This window comes from Pyrus communis, chromosome 6, assembly GCF_963583255.1.
Source record: "Pyrus communis chromosome 6, drPyrComm1.1, whole genome shotgun sequence".
In the NCBI taxonomy this organism is placed as follows: Eukaryota; Viridiplantae; Streptophyta; class Magnoliopsida; order Rosales; family Rosaceae; genus Pyrus; species Pyrus communis.
This window is the reverse complement of record NC_084808.1, coordinates 13,829,127-13,850,489: the sequence shown is the minus strand read 5'-3', so window position 1 is coordinate 13,850,489 and position 21,363 is coordinate 13,829,127. Positions and strand designations below refer to the sequence as shown.

The following is a 21,363-nucleotide window of genomic DNA, read 5'->3' as shown; positions in this document are numbered from 1 at the left end:
ACAAATCACTGGTAGGGGAACGCCTTGTAGCTCAAGTCGTAATCCTCGTTCCTAGGTCCTGAAGGGGGCGCAAAACAAAGGTGAGTGGACCAAGTTTATATATACAGTAATAGTAAAACAGTTATCAACGTACTAACCCCCAGGTTTTATAAAAACACAAGTATAATGAGAAACATAGGTTTTCCGAAATCTAGCATGTCGTGCAATGTCTCAAATCATAAATCGCATAAAATAGTAATCACTAGTGAATGTCCGATATAACACTTCAGGCCCCATGCCGGCTCCCTGTCTCTAAGCAGACAGTCAGAGGAAAATGCACTTCAGGCCCCTTGCCGGCTCCCCGTCTCTGAGCAGACAGTCAGAGGAAAACACACTCCAGGCCCTATGCCAACACCAAACCGTTGCCCGGGACGGACCAAATCTATCCCTACGTCCCGTAGCGGAAAGGACCACTAGGTAAGTACAAAACCAGTGAACATACATATATTGAAAATCAACTTCATAGTATAAAGTCATCCATCATCTATACTATAAAGAAGTGTTCTAAACATGTTCTAAATATCATATCGTCATCCATCAGATATTCTATAAGAACATGGGTTATAGGAAAAATAGTAATAATTCAAACTAGCCTCAGTAAGCATGTTATCTCGTAAAACGTTTCATAAAACATAATCATCAAATCATGCTTTTCATGTATGCATTTCTACTATCAAAACATGCATTTTTAGAAGGGGTCCACTCACTGTACACCGAAGGTGCAAGCCGTACCAAATAGGAATAACGGAATCACCGCTAAAAATCGCACCTAAACACATAATTGAGTACTTTCAGTCAAACTCTACTCAAACGATTGAATTTGAGAAAACGGCCATCGGAAATGGGTTTAGAACGTCGAAACTAGCCTAGGAGGGTCCCGCACGAAAACCCAAAAAGTCAACGGTCAACGGGTCAAAGTCAACATGTCAGAGTCAACGGGTCAACGGGTCCATGGGTCAACGGGTCACTGGGTTTTGGGTTAGGGTTTTGGGCTTTGGGTAATTGGGTTTAGGTTTTTAGGTGGGTTAGGTTGGGCTTGAACCCATACGGCCCAAAGGCCCACAACAGAAAGGGTGATGGGTTTTGGGCTAACAGGCCCTAAGGCCTTTTGGGTTTTTAAAAGAAATAAACTAAAAATAAAAAAAGAAAGGGTTAGGGTATTGGGCCAAAGACCCAAATCAGGCCTAAGGCCCGTGGGTGTGGGAGATGGCCCGAAGACCTGGGTGCCCGGAGAAGAACACCGGAGCTTTCATAGCTCCGGCCGACGCCAAACCTACAACCTAGACCCCGATCTAGGTACCAAAATGAAGCACTAGATGAGAGGAGTAGTTTTATACCTTGGGTTCGCCGTGAAACGGCCTGTGGTGGCCGGAAATTCCCTCGGAAAACACACACTCGCCAGAAAAATTTAGGTGAGCCTTCACCTGTGCCAAAAACTCTCCAAAACCTTGAAAATTCATGAACCCAACTCAGTAACCACATTTAACCAACATCTAACTTGACTAAAAAGGAAGAAACGATGCTTACCCAACCGGAAAAATCACAAAACTCGCCGGAGGTGTTCGTATCCTCCTGGCGCCGTGACCAAGGGAGAAAGAGAGAGAGATATATGCAGTTGAATGGCGATTATGGTGACTCTCCCTAAGCTGGTGAAACTGTGTGTGTGTGTGTGTGTCTTTCACGGGGAAGAAGAGGGAGAGAAATGGGAGAGTTTTCGAAAGAGAGAGAGAGAGAGGAAAAGGTGCAAACAAAACAAAACAAGAGAAAGGAAAAAGAAGAAAGAAGAAAGGAGAAAGGTGGGACACAGCAGGGAGGGGGACAAAAGAGAAAAAAAGGAAGTGGGTTAAGGTGCTGCCACGTGGCAGCCTAGGGATAGAGTACTAATTTAAATTTTCAGATCTTGATTGTATGACAAAAATGAGGACTAAAGTCATAATTCTATAAATTTTTAGGGAGAATTACAGAATTATCCTTATAAGCAGGGGTGGGTATAACACCTAATCTGACCCGTTTGAAACGGGCCAGTTCCTCGGGGCGTCACGGGTACATTTTCAATTCCTTCCCTATCAAATTTCTTAGTACAACCATTCACCAAAAATCTCAAAATTCAATCATAGTTTACACACCCAATTGATCTCCTTAAGAAAAACCTTCAAAGCAACAAACTTTAATTTAAAAAAATATATATGAATTTTAGACAACCCAAAATCCCAAATGACTAATTTCCTAAGATTGCATTACAATATAACCCAATTGATCAAAATCCAAAATTGAATAATTTACCACAGCTTTAGCTCCAAGCAGTGATTGCATGCATTAGAAAACAATAAGAAATTCCTTCTTTGGATCCCTTTTTTTAATTACTTAGAATCCCCCATAAACACCTTGAAATCAAGAAACAAACCAGAGATATAGCACCAATGGAAGACACCGATCTCCTTCTCCATGATGTCGTCAAGGGAGGTAGTCTTGTCTTCGTCCTTCTTGATCATCTTTGCCGTGCAACCGTCAGCAAAGCTCAGCTTCCATGCAAATCTGAGTCAGACGGAGGAGATGACTGATTCGTCGTTTCAAGTTGTTCGACCCCTCAAGTTCAACAGAGAGAGATTGAGAGACTGAGAATCGAGAGGGATAAGAGTTCGACAGAGGGAGACTAAGAGACTAAGAATGGGAGAGAATAATCAAGAGGGAGGACTGAGGAGAGTCTGGGAGAGTCTTCAAGAAAGTGACATGGTCAGATTTGAGTGTAAGATTTGAGAGTGTGTGTGAGATTAGAGTGGCACGGCACTGGGCTGGGTCTGTTTATTGGATACGGTTTGGCCCGAGAGCCTGTGTTTTCAGAATACTGGGTTCACCTCGCCTCCTTGTTTACTTGGACTCGACCCGCCCCGCCCCGTTTTGTATATAAAACAATATGGACCTACCCCGTACTCGTTCTGAATCGCTATTACCCACCTCTACCCATGGGCCCAGGGCCCGTTTGCCCACCCCTAGTTTAAACGTGCATCATTTTGTTTTAGGACTTCTTGACAACAATTATTTAAGAGCAACTCCACCAGGACAATTAACCCGATGGACCAGTGACTTCACCAACCCAATAGTTAGGGCTACAAGCTCCAGCCCAGAGGGTGATTGGGTAGGCAGAGGGGCCCGAGTGAGAGGCCCAGCTCGAATCGGTGGCCTGAGAGCCTAAAGGCCAAGTGATGCAATGCTGATGTCAGGGTGGCGTCAGCCACTGTTTTATTATTTTTGCGTCAGGCGCGTGCATAACACTCACACTTAGGGGCGCGCCCCAACAACATTTCAGAAGCCTAGGGCCCGCACTGCAGATGGCAGAATGTTACCGTTGGTGGCCATGTGGCTTTTTCTCGTCTGTTGGATTTCAATGGTTACTTGTTATGGACGATTGGAATTCCTACGGTAAATCCTTCCTAAATATCAGCCGTTGGATTTGAGATCAATGGTCTACATTATTCACCTTTATAAATTAAAAAAAAATTAACATTAAAAAAATTTGAAAAGTTACCATTGTGCCATGTGGCACATTCTGGAGGGTTGGATTTTAAATTTTTTTTAATCCAACGACAGAAATTAATTAAGGTAATAAAAAAAATATTAAAAATTAATAATAAAAAATCTGAAAAAAAATTTTAAAAATTAAAAAAAATTGATTTTACTTTTCTATAAATACCTTCTCATTATCTTCTACCTTACATCACAATTTCATATTTTCTCAAATATTTTCAACCACATTCCAATCTTTCTCTCAAAGTTTCAATCGAAATTTCATATTTTCTCAAAGTTTCAACCACAATTTCAGATTTTCTCAAATACTTTCAACCATATTCCAATCTTTCTCTCAAAGTTTCAATCCAATTGGCTTCCAACAAAATGACTAATGATGCAGGTACGAATTGGACGCTTATTGAAGATGTTATGTTGTGTTCTAGCTGAGGTGAAGTTACTCATGATCCGATTACGGGTAATGAGATGTAGTTGCGAGAGATGTGGAGTCATATTCATACCAATTATCTTGAGAAAATTGGTAGGAAAAGAACCAAAGAATTGATGTCCAGTCATTGGAGAATACTCAATCAATCGTTTAGTCTTTGGAGAGACGCCTTGGCACAAACTAGTTCTAATCTTCGAAATGGGGAAAATTTAGTGGATCAGGTAACAATATATTATTTATTTGTTTATACTATACCAAAATTTAGATTAGCTACTTTGATTATAATTATTTCTTCTCCCGCATTGTGTAGACACTTCAAGCACAAACTTGGTATAATGCCAAAACCAAAAACAAAAACAAATCATTCACCCGGTGGGAATGTTGGAATATTGTCAAAGATTGTCCTAAATTCAGAGTTGTGCTTGTCGGTCCAGAAGTTGTCATGAGCAACACCCCTCTACACTCTACGCCCGTTCATGACTCGCTTCATGAAACTGAAACAGAAGAAATGCCAGAAACACCCCTTGAACAAGCGTCGAGGTCGACCCGATATCCAATTAGGCCTCCAGGTAAGAAGGCTTCAAAAAGAAAAAGGAGTGCTTCCAAGAATGATTATGGAAAATATATGGAAGAACTTGCTTGCCAAGGTGAATTGACTTTGGCGCGGGAAATGGTTTAAATTTGAGGCTGTAAGGTTAGAGAGGAGGCAAAAGCTACAGTTGCTAAGAGATTATTTCAAGCTAATGAGAAAGAAAGAGAGCTACTTAGGCAAGAAAGGGAAGAGCTTAAAGAAGAAAGAATGGCTCAACAAGATCATGACATTATGAAGGAGCCCGTAGAGGGGAAGTCACCGAATTCTAAATATTTTTGGAATTTGGAGAAAGCAGACGTGGTGCGAATGAGGCGTGCAAGGGAAGCGAGAGCAAGAGGAGATGGTCCTAGCATCACAAAAGGAGATGATACTAGCCCCACAAATTGATTAGGTGATGATTTTCCATTCACGAGGGACTAGGGAATTTGTTTTTAATCAGAGCCCATAATTTTCCAATCACTTTGGGTTGTAATTTGTTATTTATTGAATAGAGTACTTTATGTTGGTTCCAATTTATTGAATTTAGTACTTTATTTAAACTAAGAGTATATTTATTTAATTTGGTAATTTATTTAAGCTAAAAGTGTATTTATTTAATTTGGTAATTTATTTAAACTAAGAGAATCTTTATTCAAAGTACATAAACACACCAAATAAAATTACATAAACATACCAAATAAAATTAAAAACACACCAAATAAAAAATTTAAAATTTAAAAATTAAAAAAAAAAAAAAAAACTCACTAATGAACTTAAAAAACACACCAAATAAAATTAAATAAACACACCAAATAAAAACAAACACATTAAATGAACTTAAGTTTCTTCAGCTTGTTTTAATTCCCACTGGTGCTTTATCAAGTCAATTTGCCAGGCATTGTGCATATATGGGTCCTAAAGTGCAATATATCGTTGAATGAGCCTTTTATTGTAACGTCCATCCCTTTGTAATGGCTCGTGTTGCACGGGTTCTTCGGTGGCGTCATGAGCACAATATATTGTGTTCTGGAATTGTTCATCGTGTATGGCTCATATTCATCAACGGCATCATAATCGTACTCATCTTCCTCAATCATGTTGTGAAGAATAATGCATGCCATCATGATGGATCGAAGCGACTCTAAATCAAACATTCTGGTAGCACCCCTGACAATCGCCTAACGAGCTTGGAGAATACCAAAATAACGCTCCACATCCTTCCTACACCCCTCTTGATAGCTTGCAAAGTGTTTTTCCTTTGCACTTCCCGGACGTGGCGTTGGTTTGACAAACGATGACCACCTTGGGTAAATGTCGTCTGCTAGCTAGTATGGCCTGTGGTACTTACGTCCGATGACACAGTATGTGACTCTTGGTGTTTTTCCTTGCAAAACATCGTTGAACACTATGTATTGGGTAAGGACATTGAGGTCATATTGAGCCCCCGAAACACCAAAAAAAAAGGTGCCAAATCCATGTATCAAATGATGCCACCACCTCCAAAATGATACTTTTTGCTCCTTTTCTGTCCCCATAAGCTCATTGCCATGCACTTAGACAGTTTTTCCAGGTCTAGTGCATACAGGCGATGCTTCCAATCATCCCAGGAAAACCTACATCTTGGCCTTATTCAGAAGCCTTTGCAAGTCCATCTCAGTAGGTCTCCGAAGGTACTTTATGATGTAGATAGATTCGATTGCGGAGAAAAACCTCATCAGGGACTCAAGAATGGTTGCTTTCCCTATCCTCGTTGTCTTATCCATTTGGTCTACAAATGCTCCATATGGAAGCTTCCGTAAGGCAGTAGTAATTTTTTGCTCTGGAATGAGACCCATAACACCAAAAGCATCATTCTTTTGCACAAAGTAAGAATCATGGTTGCAAACAGCAATCATGATTTTGTTGAACAAATGTCGTTCCATTCTAAAACGACGTATAAAGTACGTATCAGGGAATGCACTGTTACAGACAAAATAATCGTCCAAGAGATTCGTACCTCGTCGTTGCCTGGTTTTATCAAGATTTGCCGAACGGTTGGGCCTGGAGATCTGAGCCACAGCTTGGATGACTTGACGGGATTGTGAGGCTCTTTGGCTTCTTGCTTCATCATCTCTCCTTCTACGTTCCTCATCCTCTTCCTCTTCCATCACATTTTCACCCACCTGGAGATTGAACATTTCTTCCCCTTGCTTAAACAATTCTTTCTCTTCCTCATTGATTTCCCACAACATCCTTGAAGAAGACATTGTAAAAAAGAAACAGAAACTATGAAGAATGATAGAGATTTTGATTTTGGTTTGTGATTTCTTAGGATGGATGGTGGGTTATATGGAGGAAAAAGAAAGGATTAGATTGTAGATAATGCCACGTGGCATGTCATCATTCATTAAAAATCTAATCGAAATCTATCCTCAAAGATTGTAAACAGATTGTGACATGTGGCGCAACGTGATTGGTTAAAAATCTTATCGAAAATCTATCCTCAATGATTCTGAAAAAATAACAACACGTGGCACGACGGTATTGGATAAATATCTTATTGAAATCTATCATAAAAAATTATCTTCTCGGATAATGACACGTGACGCAACGAGAACGATTACAAATCTTATCTGAAATTACAAATTAAATTATTTTGCAATATTTTATAAAATTAAAAATACGAATATTTTATTGCATATTGTCATGGCTATTCATTATAAGGATGGAGATGTAAAAAGCAGTTACTGTTCATTAAAGACAATTACTAGTCATTGGAGGCTATTCAATAGTGACTTACCCTAAGGGGCCTTTGCAACGCTGAAGTTGCTTTAAGCTAAAAATCATATGCAAATTATGCAATTAGTGGTTGATAGGATAGGGAGTGGGCGATGTGTCCAGTGCATTGGGTACAACCAAACAAATTATCATAGAATAATGAGAAAATTTGACTTTTATATAAAATAAAATAAATGACTTGGTTATGTTGTTTTAATTTTATAGGCATTTGACAATACCCTTTTAAGGCACCATAAATTTCTTTGTGCATGTTGTTCGTACAAAAAAAAACTTATCCTTTTAAGGCACCAAAGGATCGATTTTTGTAACAATATTATTGATGATGTTTATATTGATTGTAGTGATAATATGAGTAACACAACGAAACACTCCGTGATTGAAATGTTAGCTACTAATGTGATAAAAAAATTATCGAGTATGACATCAAGGTCGGGCTCTAGATAGGCTATTATCTTTTAGTTGTTTGACGTTTTTTAGGCTCAGCCTCAGGCCTTCCTTAGTTTATTCAATCAAATGGTTATAGATAAATAGGGGGGTGTCCTAAGTTAAAAAGAGTATGAAAATCAACTCAAATACTAAGGACCTGGGTTATACAACAGTAGTTTCAAGAAATACAATTCTCTTTTTATTGGAATTGACTGCCGTTATAGCAATACTGAAGTAGGATTGACTTCAAAATTTGCTTCAAAAAAAAAAAAAAAAAAAAAAAGAGGAATATTAATGGCTTATTCGTCCCTTTGTCTTTGGTGACTTGTTTGAAGTATAACAGATACAGAAAGAATAATGGCCATGTAACAAATGAAGATTACATAATCAAAATCATGGCACGTCTGAGTTATCAATCTCCTGCACAGCCTCTTCACGATCCATGACTTTCGATTGCCTCACCGCCGGCGAAATCAACGTCCATACTGCATTAAAATTTAATTTAAAAACCCAGAAAGATGATGGTATGCACAAAAATAAACCGATTTACGTGTACAGAAGCAATCCAACTAAGAAATCATACATACGGAGTTACTTACAGAATACTGAAGCTGCAAACCATTCGTTGACGATTTTTACCCATGTACTAGTCCATCCGACATCGATGCTCCACCTGAATGTTTTTTCCAGAGTGTTAGTTAAACATATCGATATCATACGAAATGGAGATCTCCCAAATAAAGTCATCTGTGAATGATAGATGATTCCTTACTTCTTAGCAGAGTTACTGAGGTTCCAACTGATGAACAACATCGCAAAATACATGCACCCCAAGGAAAATGTTAGGTGGAAAAATCCGTACTTGTAAGGGATGTCGTCGTCCTCTCGAACTTGATCTTTGTAAAACTGGATAGCACGAGAAGTAGGTTTTAGTTTTCTGCTAAATAACAGGATTGAACATCTTGGTAACTTTTAAGTTTTAGCAGTAAGAAACAATGTTGAATAGTTCAAACTTTGCTCTCTTTAATACTTTCTCTGCCATTGTCTGAGCAACCAATAAGGTTAGTATAATTTATGCTTGCAACACACAAAGACAAAATATTCACCTGAAATGACTGCGAATCTATGCCAGTTGAAAAAGTCGCCATGACAATAGAACATATCGCGATCAGGAAGCCCTGCTCGAAGGACAGCGTAACACAACCATATTACTGCTGTTGAAATTGATACTGAGTAAATTTGGTGTGTGTGATTGTTAAACTCATCGGTGGAATACTAGAATATCCAAGCCCGATTTAATGATCTACAAAGTGAGAACTCGGAACCAGTTGAAAGAGGCAACCAAAAAACAAAAAGAAAAAAAAAAGAACTAATCAACTCTTACTAGTACAGTAGTCCAATCGTGACCATTCCCTTGTTTTTGATTGTTGCATTCCTCATTTGCAGGTTCACTGAAAATCCATGTATTAAGATCAGCACAATAACTAATTTTTTAAGTTGAATGAAACATGAAATATCTTGATTTAGACGAAAGTTAAATAATTCATGGCATAAATTTACTACCGGAGAATATAACCGATACACAATAAGCACGAGGAGTTAAGAACGGTGAGAAAACATCTCATAGAAAGTTTAGCTGAATCTGAATACTTGAAACATGGATTGAAGTCCTAACCTTCTGATGGCCGACCAACATAGGAAAACAAGATATGAAGCCATAATTCCGGAAGATAAAAGACCTTTGTTAACCTGTTTTTAAGCAAACACAGAGAATCTCTTCTTAACTCGAGTAAGGATGCGATCTTTGAACAAAAGACAAATACTAAAATGAAGATATACATCAGATAGAAGTGTTGCGAAGAGAAATGTATACCTTCGAATGTAGTGATATCACCATCATCACGACAAGTAGAATCACAGTCCATGTGATGAAAAAGATGTTGAGAGCGCACGATAATTTCATCCCGTATGATGAGTACATGAATGCGATTCCACCCATTGAAGCAATGTAAAACAGTGTAGACATGACTAACCCAAGGGAGCAGCTGTAGAGTATAAGAGAAGATCTATCAAGTGAACTTATGACCAACAGAAGAAATAAAAAGATAAAGTAAAATATTGCCAATTTAACTAACATACATCAATATGTGGATACTTTGTGCTGCACTAAAAGATGTCATGGATATTGAAGGGTATGTAACAGAAAATTGTGCAGGGACGTGAGCTTGGACTAAAGGAGCTAGAAATACACTGTGACCAAGTTCATCTGAGAAGTACAGTACCAACAATGAATTTGTATATCACACGGAATGGAAGCATCATCGAGTCCTTGTTAATAAGAAGCCATACCTGTGCTTCTTTTGCTCATCAGGCATCCAGTACTTATTCCACCATGTAATAAACTGGATCACACTTATAAGTTGAAGAACGAGAAATATCCTGTCATGAAGAGTACAAACCATATGTTAGCCATAAAATTTTCTGCAATCCATGCTGCACCTTTATCTTAACAAGGGGTTGAAACAATGTCTTTCTAAGATCTAACAGGAACTATTTCTATTGTAACACTGCATAAGATTTGTTCATTAGTTTTAGATTTTTGGTTTTCTACACATTTAGTTACACGGCACTACAGATTTCTAAAACCACTCTCCATCTCCAATATAGATTTGAAAAGTTTTAAATATGGCTTAACAGCAAGCAGTTCAAGCATGTGTAGAATCAAAATCAGAAATGTTACCCTGCACCGACACGAGCAAATTCACCTGTAAGAAAATAGGAAAAGTTTGTTAATTTTTAGAAATTATTTTTTAAGATGTATCAAGAATGGAGGATGAGATAGGTCATAGGTGTTTCATTTGAAGGAAAGTGTTAGATTTGTTGGTGACAGAACCCATATAAAGTATATTCTGTTATTCGGCACAGATTATGTTATTTTCTTTCTTAAGCATAGTATCTACTTGCATAAATCTGGCGTGATTGCAAAAAATAACCATTGAAACAGATTCTTCTCCTATATTCTAAAACCAGATGGGTCAAGTAAGTCATGTTGTTTCTCAGCTATTGCATAAAATACCGAAGATCAAGAAAGGCGAAAAAATATATATGCCATGAAGTGTTTCTGATTGAGCCTCAAATAAATGTACCGTATAATTGAATGAACTGTGGAGGGATGAAGAGTGGAACCACCATTGACACAAACAATATGCAAAACTTGAATCCCCACCATCCAGAATGCCATACATTGCGAGCTTCACTTAGTTTTCTTGTTTTAGATGCAGTGAGGAACATTAGAAAGAAAAAAATCTGAATTCGATGTTAAGGATGCTTGATCTTTAAGGGCAGAGAATTATAGATAGGAAAATTCGTGGCCGAAAACAAAGATGAAATATACAGTAACAATTTATTGGTATAAGCTATTTCCTTATCCATTATATGATAACAGATATCAATCCTGCCATCAGAATCTTATGACTCAACAATCAACATATGTAATAAGGTTCTTCTGTAACAGAAAAGCACTCATAGGCCTAGAAGAAAGATACACAGCTTCCTAAACTCACGCGAAGAACTCCCAGCGTATGGAAACAATCACTTCCGCGAATTCCACAAGATTTAAAATCTGCAATAGAAATTTAAGAAGCAAACACACAGAAAACATCACCACATATACCTTTTCTATTCCCCAATTATGTGTAAACCACCTCCATTAATGTATGGCAGGATAAGAAATTTCAGTTTTTAAATGTTGGTTATGTGAGAAAGAACATGTTTTTGGGATATTGTATCAGATAAAGATCGCAATGAATATAGCTCAGAATTCATAAGGCGAGTAATCGAAATTAACGTAGGACTATGAGCTTTTGATCTGCTTAACGTTTTATAATGGTGGGGACCAAAATTAAGTTAGAAGTAAAACCAAATATTTTGAGAAGGGAGAACTGTTACATACAATGGAGCTGAGGCAGAACCCTTTGCCCATAGTCACGAATAAACCAAGCACAAAGATTTGTAAATAAGAAGATTACGCCATATATATAACGGGCTCGCAGTGATTTTTTCTTTGCTGCTAAATAATCAATCCTCTTTTGCTCCAATGACTCAGATACTTCTTCCCAAGGAACAACCTCTGCCACAGCTTCAACTCCTTCAGCAGATACATTCATTCTGCAGTTAAGGGCACAAAAATGTCACTTCATATTCAATTGCCTTTCACATTGTTCTTGGACTAGAGATGCAGCTTACAGAGGGTAATGTAGCTGAAAATAAAACGATAAGAAACCGATCAATGTGCAACAATAGAACGAAAATGCAGGTTTTAGATAAATGCAGACTGGTTTTGGTTTGGGAAAAGTTCATCCATCAAATTGTATTTGCAGTAAATCAAAGATCAACAGATCAAACTAAAATCATCGGATATATATTGTATCACGTCTAATTTAGTCCATTTCATGCACACGACAATCAGATGAAACTGAAGCCGAAAAACTTAAACCACTCCCAATTAAACATTTATAACAGATGAGCGCAAAATAATTCAAAATATCCAGCAAACTGAAAACAAAACTCCCATATTGATAATAATATCCGCAAACAATGACTGAAACATTGAATGATACCTTTTCAGGTGATATCCTTATCAGGAAATCAAATTATGTACCCAAGAATGGACTGAAAAGTGGAAATGAGAAGAAAACCAAGCAATAAATAGGAGCAATTCCTTCATGGTAAACAACGGTTCGCAAAGGATAATGTGAAAACATAAACAGTTAACTTGTGGAGAGCACAAACTGTGAAAACATAAACAGCTAACTTGTAGAGAGCACAAAACTGTGAAAACATAAGCAGTTAACTTGTAGAGAGCACGAAACTGAACTTTACCATATATTTGGAGTGCAGTGTGAGGTTTTGAGTGTCAACTCATCAAGAATGGAGTGTCAAGCTGACTTACAACTCCTATATAGAGAAGAAAAAAAAAAGGGACTAATAAGTACTATTCACATAAGTAATTTGAATATTTTTCTCTTTTTATTCGAGCGATATTCTAAAGTTAAATCTAAACTAGGAGTAGGAGGGGTAACACACTGCTTTAGCAAATTGACTATTTTTTATTCGAGCTCACTTATATAGTTTGAACAAGAATGAAGATTAATAAGTATTATGCAAATGAAGTGTCAAGCTCACTTATCACTTCTAGGAAAGAAAACTAAGAATTAAGTAGGTTGCCAACCATGCACACTGCAACTTTGTAACCTAGATTACGGGGAAAGGAAGTATACTGCTTTAGTCAATTTAGATATGCGACTCTCAAAGTTTGCATATAAAGAGATTCTATCATGTAAATGGTTGTATAAGCGCTTTCTATCTCTGTCATCTGATATATCATATGATGAGAGAAGTAGACAAAGAATGTACAACCAATTAGACCCAAGATTTTTCGGTTTATCGAAATTCAAAATGGGTCACTAGAAGCAGACAGCTGTATCATATTAATTTGCTAATGCCGTAAACCCTTTGTCAATGTCCTTTTATGTGATGTCAAGATGCCTTCTCCAAACATTATAGAAAAACACCCTTGAACGAATGAATCAGCAAAGAATTCAACATATAATATAATTTTGGCATTTCAGGACACATTTGGTATATATATATTTTTTAATTTTGTTGTGCCTTTTTGTCTGCTCACTTTTTGACAATTGATACGAAGCATGCATTCAAAATTAGTTAACAGCAGGGATGAACCCTATACAGCTACATCATTTGCAACCTCATCTCCTACACTTTTCAAGCAACAATATTTAACTAGGAAAAAGAAAACCCAATTCGAAATATTGATAAACAATCCTCCCAACCCTCAAAAACGTGTCAATGATGAGAGATTCTCTAATCTCATGCAACCAAGAATTAGTTTTAGTAGTGTTATTGTTCATTAACTGCTTGCTACGTATTTAAAAGTGTACTACTACAATAAATGAATATCACATAATGAATTAGTGACATGAGAGAATCTTTGGTCGACGAGGTAAAACAAGAAGGTTATCATAACCTATAATACTTAATTAGTTTAGACCTTCTAAAAATTGATATTGTTCGATGCTTAATAAATTAAATTAGTGTAATAACACTCTAGTTGAAGGACATTTTTCTTTAAACCGATGCTTTTAAGAGTTTTAACTATAGCATATTTAAATTTAGCCAAGTTAGTTCGAGCAACGTACTCCTCTTTATGCATCCGAATTTGAATCTTCCTCTGTACATATATGCAAAATAGGTAATTAAGAAATGTTTTGTATGTGTGTGAATGTGGTGAGTTGAGTATTGAGATGAAAGTGTCATGAAAAATGGAAGAAAGATTGAAGAGCGAGAAGGGTGGCCTTTGAATTTTGATGGAAAAAAAGATTGAAGATGTTTGGAAAAGACAAGGGACGTCATGACACAAGGTTGGTTAGGCCATTTGATTGCCCAACTTTCTACTCTTTATGTTAGTCCTGGTTTCTAGAGCGTGTGGGTCCAAACCCACTACGCACCTTTAGTGACCGTTGTCTGAAGCGGCGGAGCAGCTTTGCTTCTTTTTTTTATTTTCTCTTTTTTATCTGTAAAAATACAAAGTAAATTATGAGCTTTGTTTTTTTATTTCATTCTATTTTACTACTTGAAGTCTTGAAGTGAACTTTGTGTTACAGGACTTCAATAATGTGCCATAATACCACACGTCCTAAACCATACGTCTTTGTGTGTCTAAGGGACATATTATCGACGAATTGACTACTTACATGTATTTAATGTAACTATCATTTGATAGTTAGACTAAATTTATATAAATATATATATATATATATATATTTAATGTAATCATCATCTGACTGTCGAGATGCTGGTACATATTAAATATATGTAGTTAAGTTAATACAAGCGACAAACGATTGACAGTTTTTTATGAGTTTAAGAGCTTAATTTTTCTGAAAAGATAGTGCATGCAGTTAATTTTGGAGAGTAGATTACCATTTAGAGTCACAGCTTATATGCAACATTATAGGACTATGTAAGGGCCTAGCATAATCCATCACAATATCACCGGTATTATTTCAATTTAATCCCTAGTAATAGTATTGTGTTTTATCACAAAAAACTTTAGCGTTATTAGGGGTAGAACCTTCCATATATTAATTGTATATTTTGTTGTCATATGTTCAATGTGGAATTCTATTCATCAACAAGCCTCCTCACATGCGGTCCCACAGGAAACCATTTTTCAGATGGGGAACAAGCCAAGTCAATACACTAGAGCTAAGAATCTTTTCGAAAACCGAGTCAGTATTCAGTCATTAGAGTCAACACCAATCTTTTCGAATGCCCAATTAATATATAATCATTAGAACCAAAGCCAATCTTTTCGAGTGCCCAATCAATATTTAATCATTGAATCCAACGTAAATCTTTTTGAAGGCCCAATCATTCAATACCTTAAGTTGGAGCTAGTGCACATTATTGAAACCCCAACTTAAGGAAGTAGATTTGAGCCTTGTGACTCAAGCCAAGGCATGTCGAGAGAATAACTTGCTTTGATACCATAAAAAAATTTCATGCCCATCATAGGCCAAACTACATCATCGGTTTGATTCTAACTTAACCACTTATTAATAGGTGTTGGGTTTTTATCACAAAAGGTCTAGAAGAATTGAAGGGTGGAATCTCCCATATATTAATTGTATATCTTTTTGTCATATGCCTAATGTGGGATTCAATTCTCCAACAAGGATGGTGTCACCCGCTAGAGTGTATCACGTGCAAGTCACTTTACTTAATTTGACAAAAAGTTGGATAAAATAACTTTGAATCTAATAGTAAGATGAATTTTTCAATTGTAAATGAATTAAAGGACTTACTTTTTTCGAAAAAATAAACTTAATTTATTCTCAAACAGAAATTAAGGCTAATGATGAGTTGATTTTATATTATGTATTGTACCCTATTCTTAATATATTTTGGTATTTATTTTTGTAGGATCTTGATACTATGATTTATATTTCTAATGTAGGACATGTGACTTTCTCCTGAGCAAAAAGTGATCAAATAAATTAATTTTGGAGTGATTCCAATTGATGAATGTTCGAAAGTTTTTCAATTTTTTCATATCAAAGTTTCATATTTTAATGACAGGGCGTTGATTTATGGTGAATAAATAAATGACCGCAAAGCTGCCAAAGTGATGTTTCAAACTTAGTTGGACTTTTTGGTGTCCAAGATGACATGTTTTGACAATAGGCCTTTCTACAAAGATGTTCAGAACGACTTAAGTTTTAAAAACAAGACCTCTTGAGCTAGTTTTGGAGTTGGTTTGAACGTGGCAGATTCCTCTTGAGCTAGTTTTGGAGTTGGTTTGAACGTGGCAGATTCTACACATTAGTATAGGAGATTGTTTCCTAGTCTATCTTAATTTATTTTGTTTCGTAGTTTTTAGAAGACCCTTTTTAGGAAGGATTTGTGGTAATATAAATAGCTTTGGCCAGCCATTAGGGATTCTCTACACACCACGGATTTTGAAGAGACAACTCGGCTAGGTTTCTAAAGACTGATATTTTGTTATGAGGTGTTGTCCTTCTTTTTCTTCTTAATGACATTTTCTTTGTTTTTAATTATGAATATGCATAACCTTCTTTTGCTATGGTGAGTCATGAGTCGATATTATACTACATATTTTACCCCATTCTTAGTTATAATTTATTGGTTATTTTAGTAAAATTTTGATACTTTGAATTATATTTTCAATATAGGATATTCGACTTTCTCTTGAGCAAAAAGTGAACAAACGGATTAATTTTGGAGTGATTCCAATTGGAGGATGTTTGTGATATAAAAAAATACAGATTTGGGTCGTCATTAATCATTTTGAGATAGTATTGAATACTATACATATGTATATAGGTTTATCCTTCATCATTTCTAAAGTTTCGATGGAAGGATTCCTTTATTAACACAATGCAGCCAACTCCATTTGTTAGAATAGCTTTCATTGAGTCTCTGCACCTATCCTTTTTTATTTTCGGTTTATGACTCACTGAGCCGAGATCACTAACTAATACTAATGAAAATGCTAATATAATAGAAAAGAACTGTGTTTTCTATATATTTTCTCCAGTTCTATTGCTACCGCGGGCTTTACGCAATCGCCTAGAAGGGACAAAGGAAACATCTTATTCTTTCTTCAACAATTTTTTATCTCTAGTGGGCCTCTCAGTATGATTTGAACCTAGATGAAGTTCTGAACATCTGTTAGAGAAAAAAGAACGACTGGATCTTGTAGGATTCCCAAATCTCTCAACTTGTTCCTATCAAAATATTAGATTTTTCTACTGAGCGATTAATTTATGGCGAAGAAATAAAGAAGCAACGTGCAGTGCTGTCAAAGTGATGTTTTAGGCTTATTTGGGCCTTTTAGCATCCAAGATGATGTCTTTTGGCTTCAAAGCCTTCTGCAATTATGTTCGGAACATCTCAATCTTTAATCCAAGTCATTTGGGCCTGTTTTGGAGCTCTGAATATCCAGAAACATGGGATTCTTTATGGCTGGGCAAATTTCCCAAAGTTAGAATAGGAATGTAATTCCTAGTTATTTTATTCTATTATATTTCCTAGTTTTTAGAAGACATTTTCTAGGAAGAATTTTATTTTCCAATAGTATAAATAAGGCTACTAAGCTATTAGGGTTTTGATGCACTATTTTGGAGAACTCGATTTAGAGAGCTTTTGACAATTCAAGTTTATTTTCAAGGTGTTTTCTATTTTTTTTCTTCTAATTTCAATAAAATTCCTTTTATTTTATGGTCATTCATAACTAATTTTCTTTTACTAGGGCGAGACCACGAGCCTTAGCATGAATATGTAGTATTTATGCAATTGCTTATGGTATTATGCATGCATGCATACTTTGAATTATTAATTACCGTGTTTAAACTGTCTCTATGTCTTAATGCTTAGCTACCATTAGAATGTTTAGATAAGTAATCGGATGCAATTCGATCGAAATATCATCGGAGGATTGAGTATTGCTTCTTATGGTTAATAATTGTAATTTCACCTAAGGCAAATATCACACTCTTAAGGGTTGCATGGTTGGGTTTTCACAAAATTTAATGAGTCCTGCATGTTTACATTTGATCTAAATATCACAGACTTATTGCATGTTAGATATACGTTCTTGCTTGAATATCACGGCGAGAATATGCATTAGGAAAACCTAACATTCAAAGTTGCATGTGTACTTAATATGTAATTGTTAAAATTACATAGGATTGTTAAGGTGACGGCGGAACCTTAGTGCTTAAATTGATTTTCAAAATCATTTTCTTTTGTTTTCTTTACTTTGCCAATTTATTTAATTGTTTTTATTAAATTCGTTTTATTTTTTGAGATCATAAAATCAATCTTTTTCTAAAATCTTGTTTTAAATAGTTAATTAAGAATTAGTTTAAATACAAATTATTCATTTAATCCATGGGGAAACAACCTTGCATGGGCAACCTAACTTCAACTACCTTGTTCTCTTGTAAGTATTTTTAAGTGTTTTTTTTTTATCCCTACTTTTGCAAGTGGTAAAAATCATATTAGTGAGGCCACGAGCTTTAGCATGAATATGTAAAGGGGTGGGCACAGGCCGGGTCGGGCCTAAATTTGAAAGAACCAGACTGGACCTATTTAAAAATGTAATGGGGTGGCCTGAGCTAAGTAATGCTATTTCTAAATTTGGAACCGAACCTCAACTGGCCCGTTTTGAAATTGGCCGATTCGGGCCGGGTCCATGGGTTCAATTTTACATTTTTATTTCATCTTCTTCCTTTGACAACCCTGATACTCAAATCAGAAGCAGTAGCATTAGGATAAACTGAAATAAGATTTGAATGACACATGGTTCTCAAAGCAATAACATTATGACTGTTTTGCTTTGAAAAATGTTTTGGGATTTCCAGCATCTCCTTGACTAAAAAAGGTTGACATGCATACAAATTAACAAATCATATAAATGGCTTTCAAATCCCAAAACCTTTTTTTAAAGAAAAACAATCATATAAATCATTGAACCCACGGTCTTATCCGATCTGGAGCTTTACGCCCACTGTCTTCACCGATCAGCAACAAGGCATCTTCGTCTGAGAGTCAGGAGAAGATGGTGAGGAGTGATGACATGTGGTGGCTGCTATGATGTTGACACAGTCAATTCAGAAGGTGGGAAGGAGGAGAACCAGAAAGTTGAGAAACTAAGAAAGAAAATAGGGGAGTTGGGAGTAAGGGGAGAAAACTAAACGAGTCTTTAGCAGCCCATGCTAATGACCTACCAAGTTGCATTGTTTATCTAGAAGATGAGGAAGGTAATTCGTTTGAGATAAGGCATCACATGTTGGAAATTTTGCCTATTTTTCAGGGGTTATCTCATGAGGATCTTAACATGCATATCACTGAATTTTTTTTTATGGGATGCAAGAACATTTTGGTTAATGGATTTTCAGCCGAATCAATCAACATCATCTTTTTCGTTAAACTCTAAAGGAAAAGGCGAAGACATGGTTTTTCACACTTCCATTTGGCAGCATTACTTCCTGGGAGCAGTTGAATGAAAAAATCCTAAGCAAGCTCTATCCGGCTTCCAAGACTCTTGCTATGAAGGGAGAAATTTTGTCATTTGCTCAGAAACCACATGAAGAGTTTCATAAGGCATGGAAGCGGTACAAGGAGTTATTCACAAAGTGTCTCCACATCGACACTGATGGAGACATACGAATGAATCTATTCTTTAATAGACTAAATTCAACTACCAAAAATGATGTTAATGCACCATCCAGAGCGGCGTTTATGTCCACACAAGCTAGGGAACAATTTGACTTATTTGAGAATATGGCAGCTGAATCTCAATAATGGATAGCTAAATTGACACTAAATGGGTATTTTTGAGATGTTCATGGGATCTCCAAAGTGTTTGTATAGGTGGAGAAATTGGAAAAGAAATTTGACGAAAAAATTGAACATGATTTTCCAGCAAATTAGTACACTTATACAGCAGCCACCACATGCGGCAATAACTTGTATAATCTGCAGCATGCCTATCTATTGGGTTGCACGCATAAGGATGTTTATCTGAGTTAGTGAAGGAAATGAATAATTATCAATGACTGCAGAATGACCCATTCTCAAATTTCTATAACCAAGGATGGAGAGATTGCCCAAATTTCAAGTGGGTTAGGAATAAGCAAGCAAAGCCATACCCTCAACAGCTAGTATAATAACCTGCCGCACCAGCCAAAGTTGCATGGGAGATTGGACTTAAAAAATTGGTTGAATCTACGAGGTCGTAAATTGTTCACAATAAATAAGAAATGCAGAATATACACGCGTCCATAAAGAATTTAAAGAAATAGGTTGGGCAGTTGGTTAACTAGATGATTGAGAGGGAAAAAAAATTCATAGTTAAATTATCCTTAATTCTAGAGGGTATGACGAATGTAGTGCAGTTAGGGCATTATGTAATGAGAAAAGTATTGATGGGAGGAAAAAAATGAAGAAAAAACAGCATATAGCTTAAGACCAACAGTTAAACAGGCCCCAGCTAAACGTATTGTTGCTCTTGAACGTGTTTACGTGTCCTTGATGTCGTATTCCAAGCATTTGAAGCATAAAGCTAAAGATTAGGAATTGAGGGATTTCATGCAGACATTGGCTAGAGTTCAGATTAATCTTCCATTGTTCGATGCAATAAAAGAACATGCCATCTTATGCAAATTTTTTAAAGGATATGTGCACTAACAAGAAAATGCTTGTGGATTTTAAGAAAGTGGTTCTCACTGAGCAATGCTGTGCAATTTTATTGTATAAATTGCCACTAAAGAAAAAGGATATGAGGAGTTTTACTATTTCTTGCACTTTTGAAAATTCTGATTTTAAACGTGCTTTAATTGATCTAGGTGCTAGCTTTAATTTATGCCGTATTTTGCTTTGCAAAGGCTAGGACAAGGAGAGCTCAAACCTACATCGATTATTCTTTGATTAGCAAATCATTCTATCATTTATCCTAGATGCATCATTGAAGATCTCATTATCAAAGTTGATAATATCTATCTTCCAATGAATTTTATGGTGTTGGACATTGACAAGGACATGGAGACTCCTATCATTTTGGGATGACCTTTCATGGTGATTGCTTTCTTTAATTGATGTGGAAGCTGGGACCTTGACTTTTAGAGTTCAGAACTAGTTTGTGGTTTTCAGTTTATTTGAAGCAACCAAAAGGCTTGTCAATCAGCAAGACTATATGAAAGTTGATGTTTTAGATGAGATTATTCATCTTGATGTTGTGTCTCATTTGTCCCTTGATCCACTGCTGAACATGTTACAAGGGTTCAAGACTAAAGAAACCAGAGATGAAGAAGCCTTGGAGTACGTGACTGCCATGGATAGCTTGTCAATTCAATTGTTTATATGGAGACATGTTTATGAGAGTTTGGCGGAGTCTAAAGAGCCATTGCAACCATCAAAATCACAGCCACCAAATTGGAGCTGAAGCCACTACCTGAGCACTTGAGATATGCGTATTTGGGAACTAAAACAA

The 21,363-nt window shown here is 36.4% G+C and overlaps 1 protein-coding gene across 1 annotated transcript; it reads right to left on the bottom strand.

Moving 5' to 3' along the window:
* Positions 1–8,534: 8,534 nt before the first annotated feature.
* On the bottom strand, positions 8,535–11,818 carry LOC137736485 (uncharacterized). The gene is made up of 10 exons (XM_068475749.1): positions 11,719–11,818; positions 11,312–11,388; positions 10,913–11,072; positions 10,507–10,531; positions 10,116–10,205; positions 9,640–9,811; positions 9,442–9,515; positions 9,151–9,217; positions 8,873–8,944; positions 8,535–8,672 (listed from the first exon to the last, which is right to left on the bottom strand). The coding sequence occupies exons 3-10, from the start codon at positions 11,055–11,057 to the stop codon at positions 8,535–8,537; spliced, it is 783 nt and encodes a 260-aa protein (XP_068331850.1). The 5' UTR covers positions 11,058–11,072; positions 11,312–11,388; positions 11,719–11,818.
* Between the last annotated feature and the right edge of the window lie 9,545 nt (positions 11,819–21,363).

Coding starts and splice junctions, on each gene's coding strand:
- LOC137736485 (XM_068475749.1), bottom strand. CDS start 11,057: ATGTTCCTCACTGCATCTAAAACAAGAAAACTAAGTGAAGCTCGCAAT. Junction 10,532..10,912: donor ACAGTTCATTCAATTATACG/GTACATTTATTT, acceptor ATTTTCTTACAG/GTGAATTTGCTCGTGTCGGT. Junction 8,945..9,150: donor ACGATTGGACTACTGTACTA/GTAAGAGTTGAT, acceptor TCCTTCGAGCAG/GGCTTCCTGATCGCGATATG.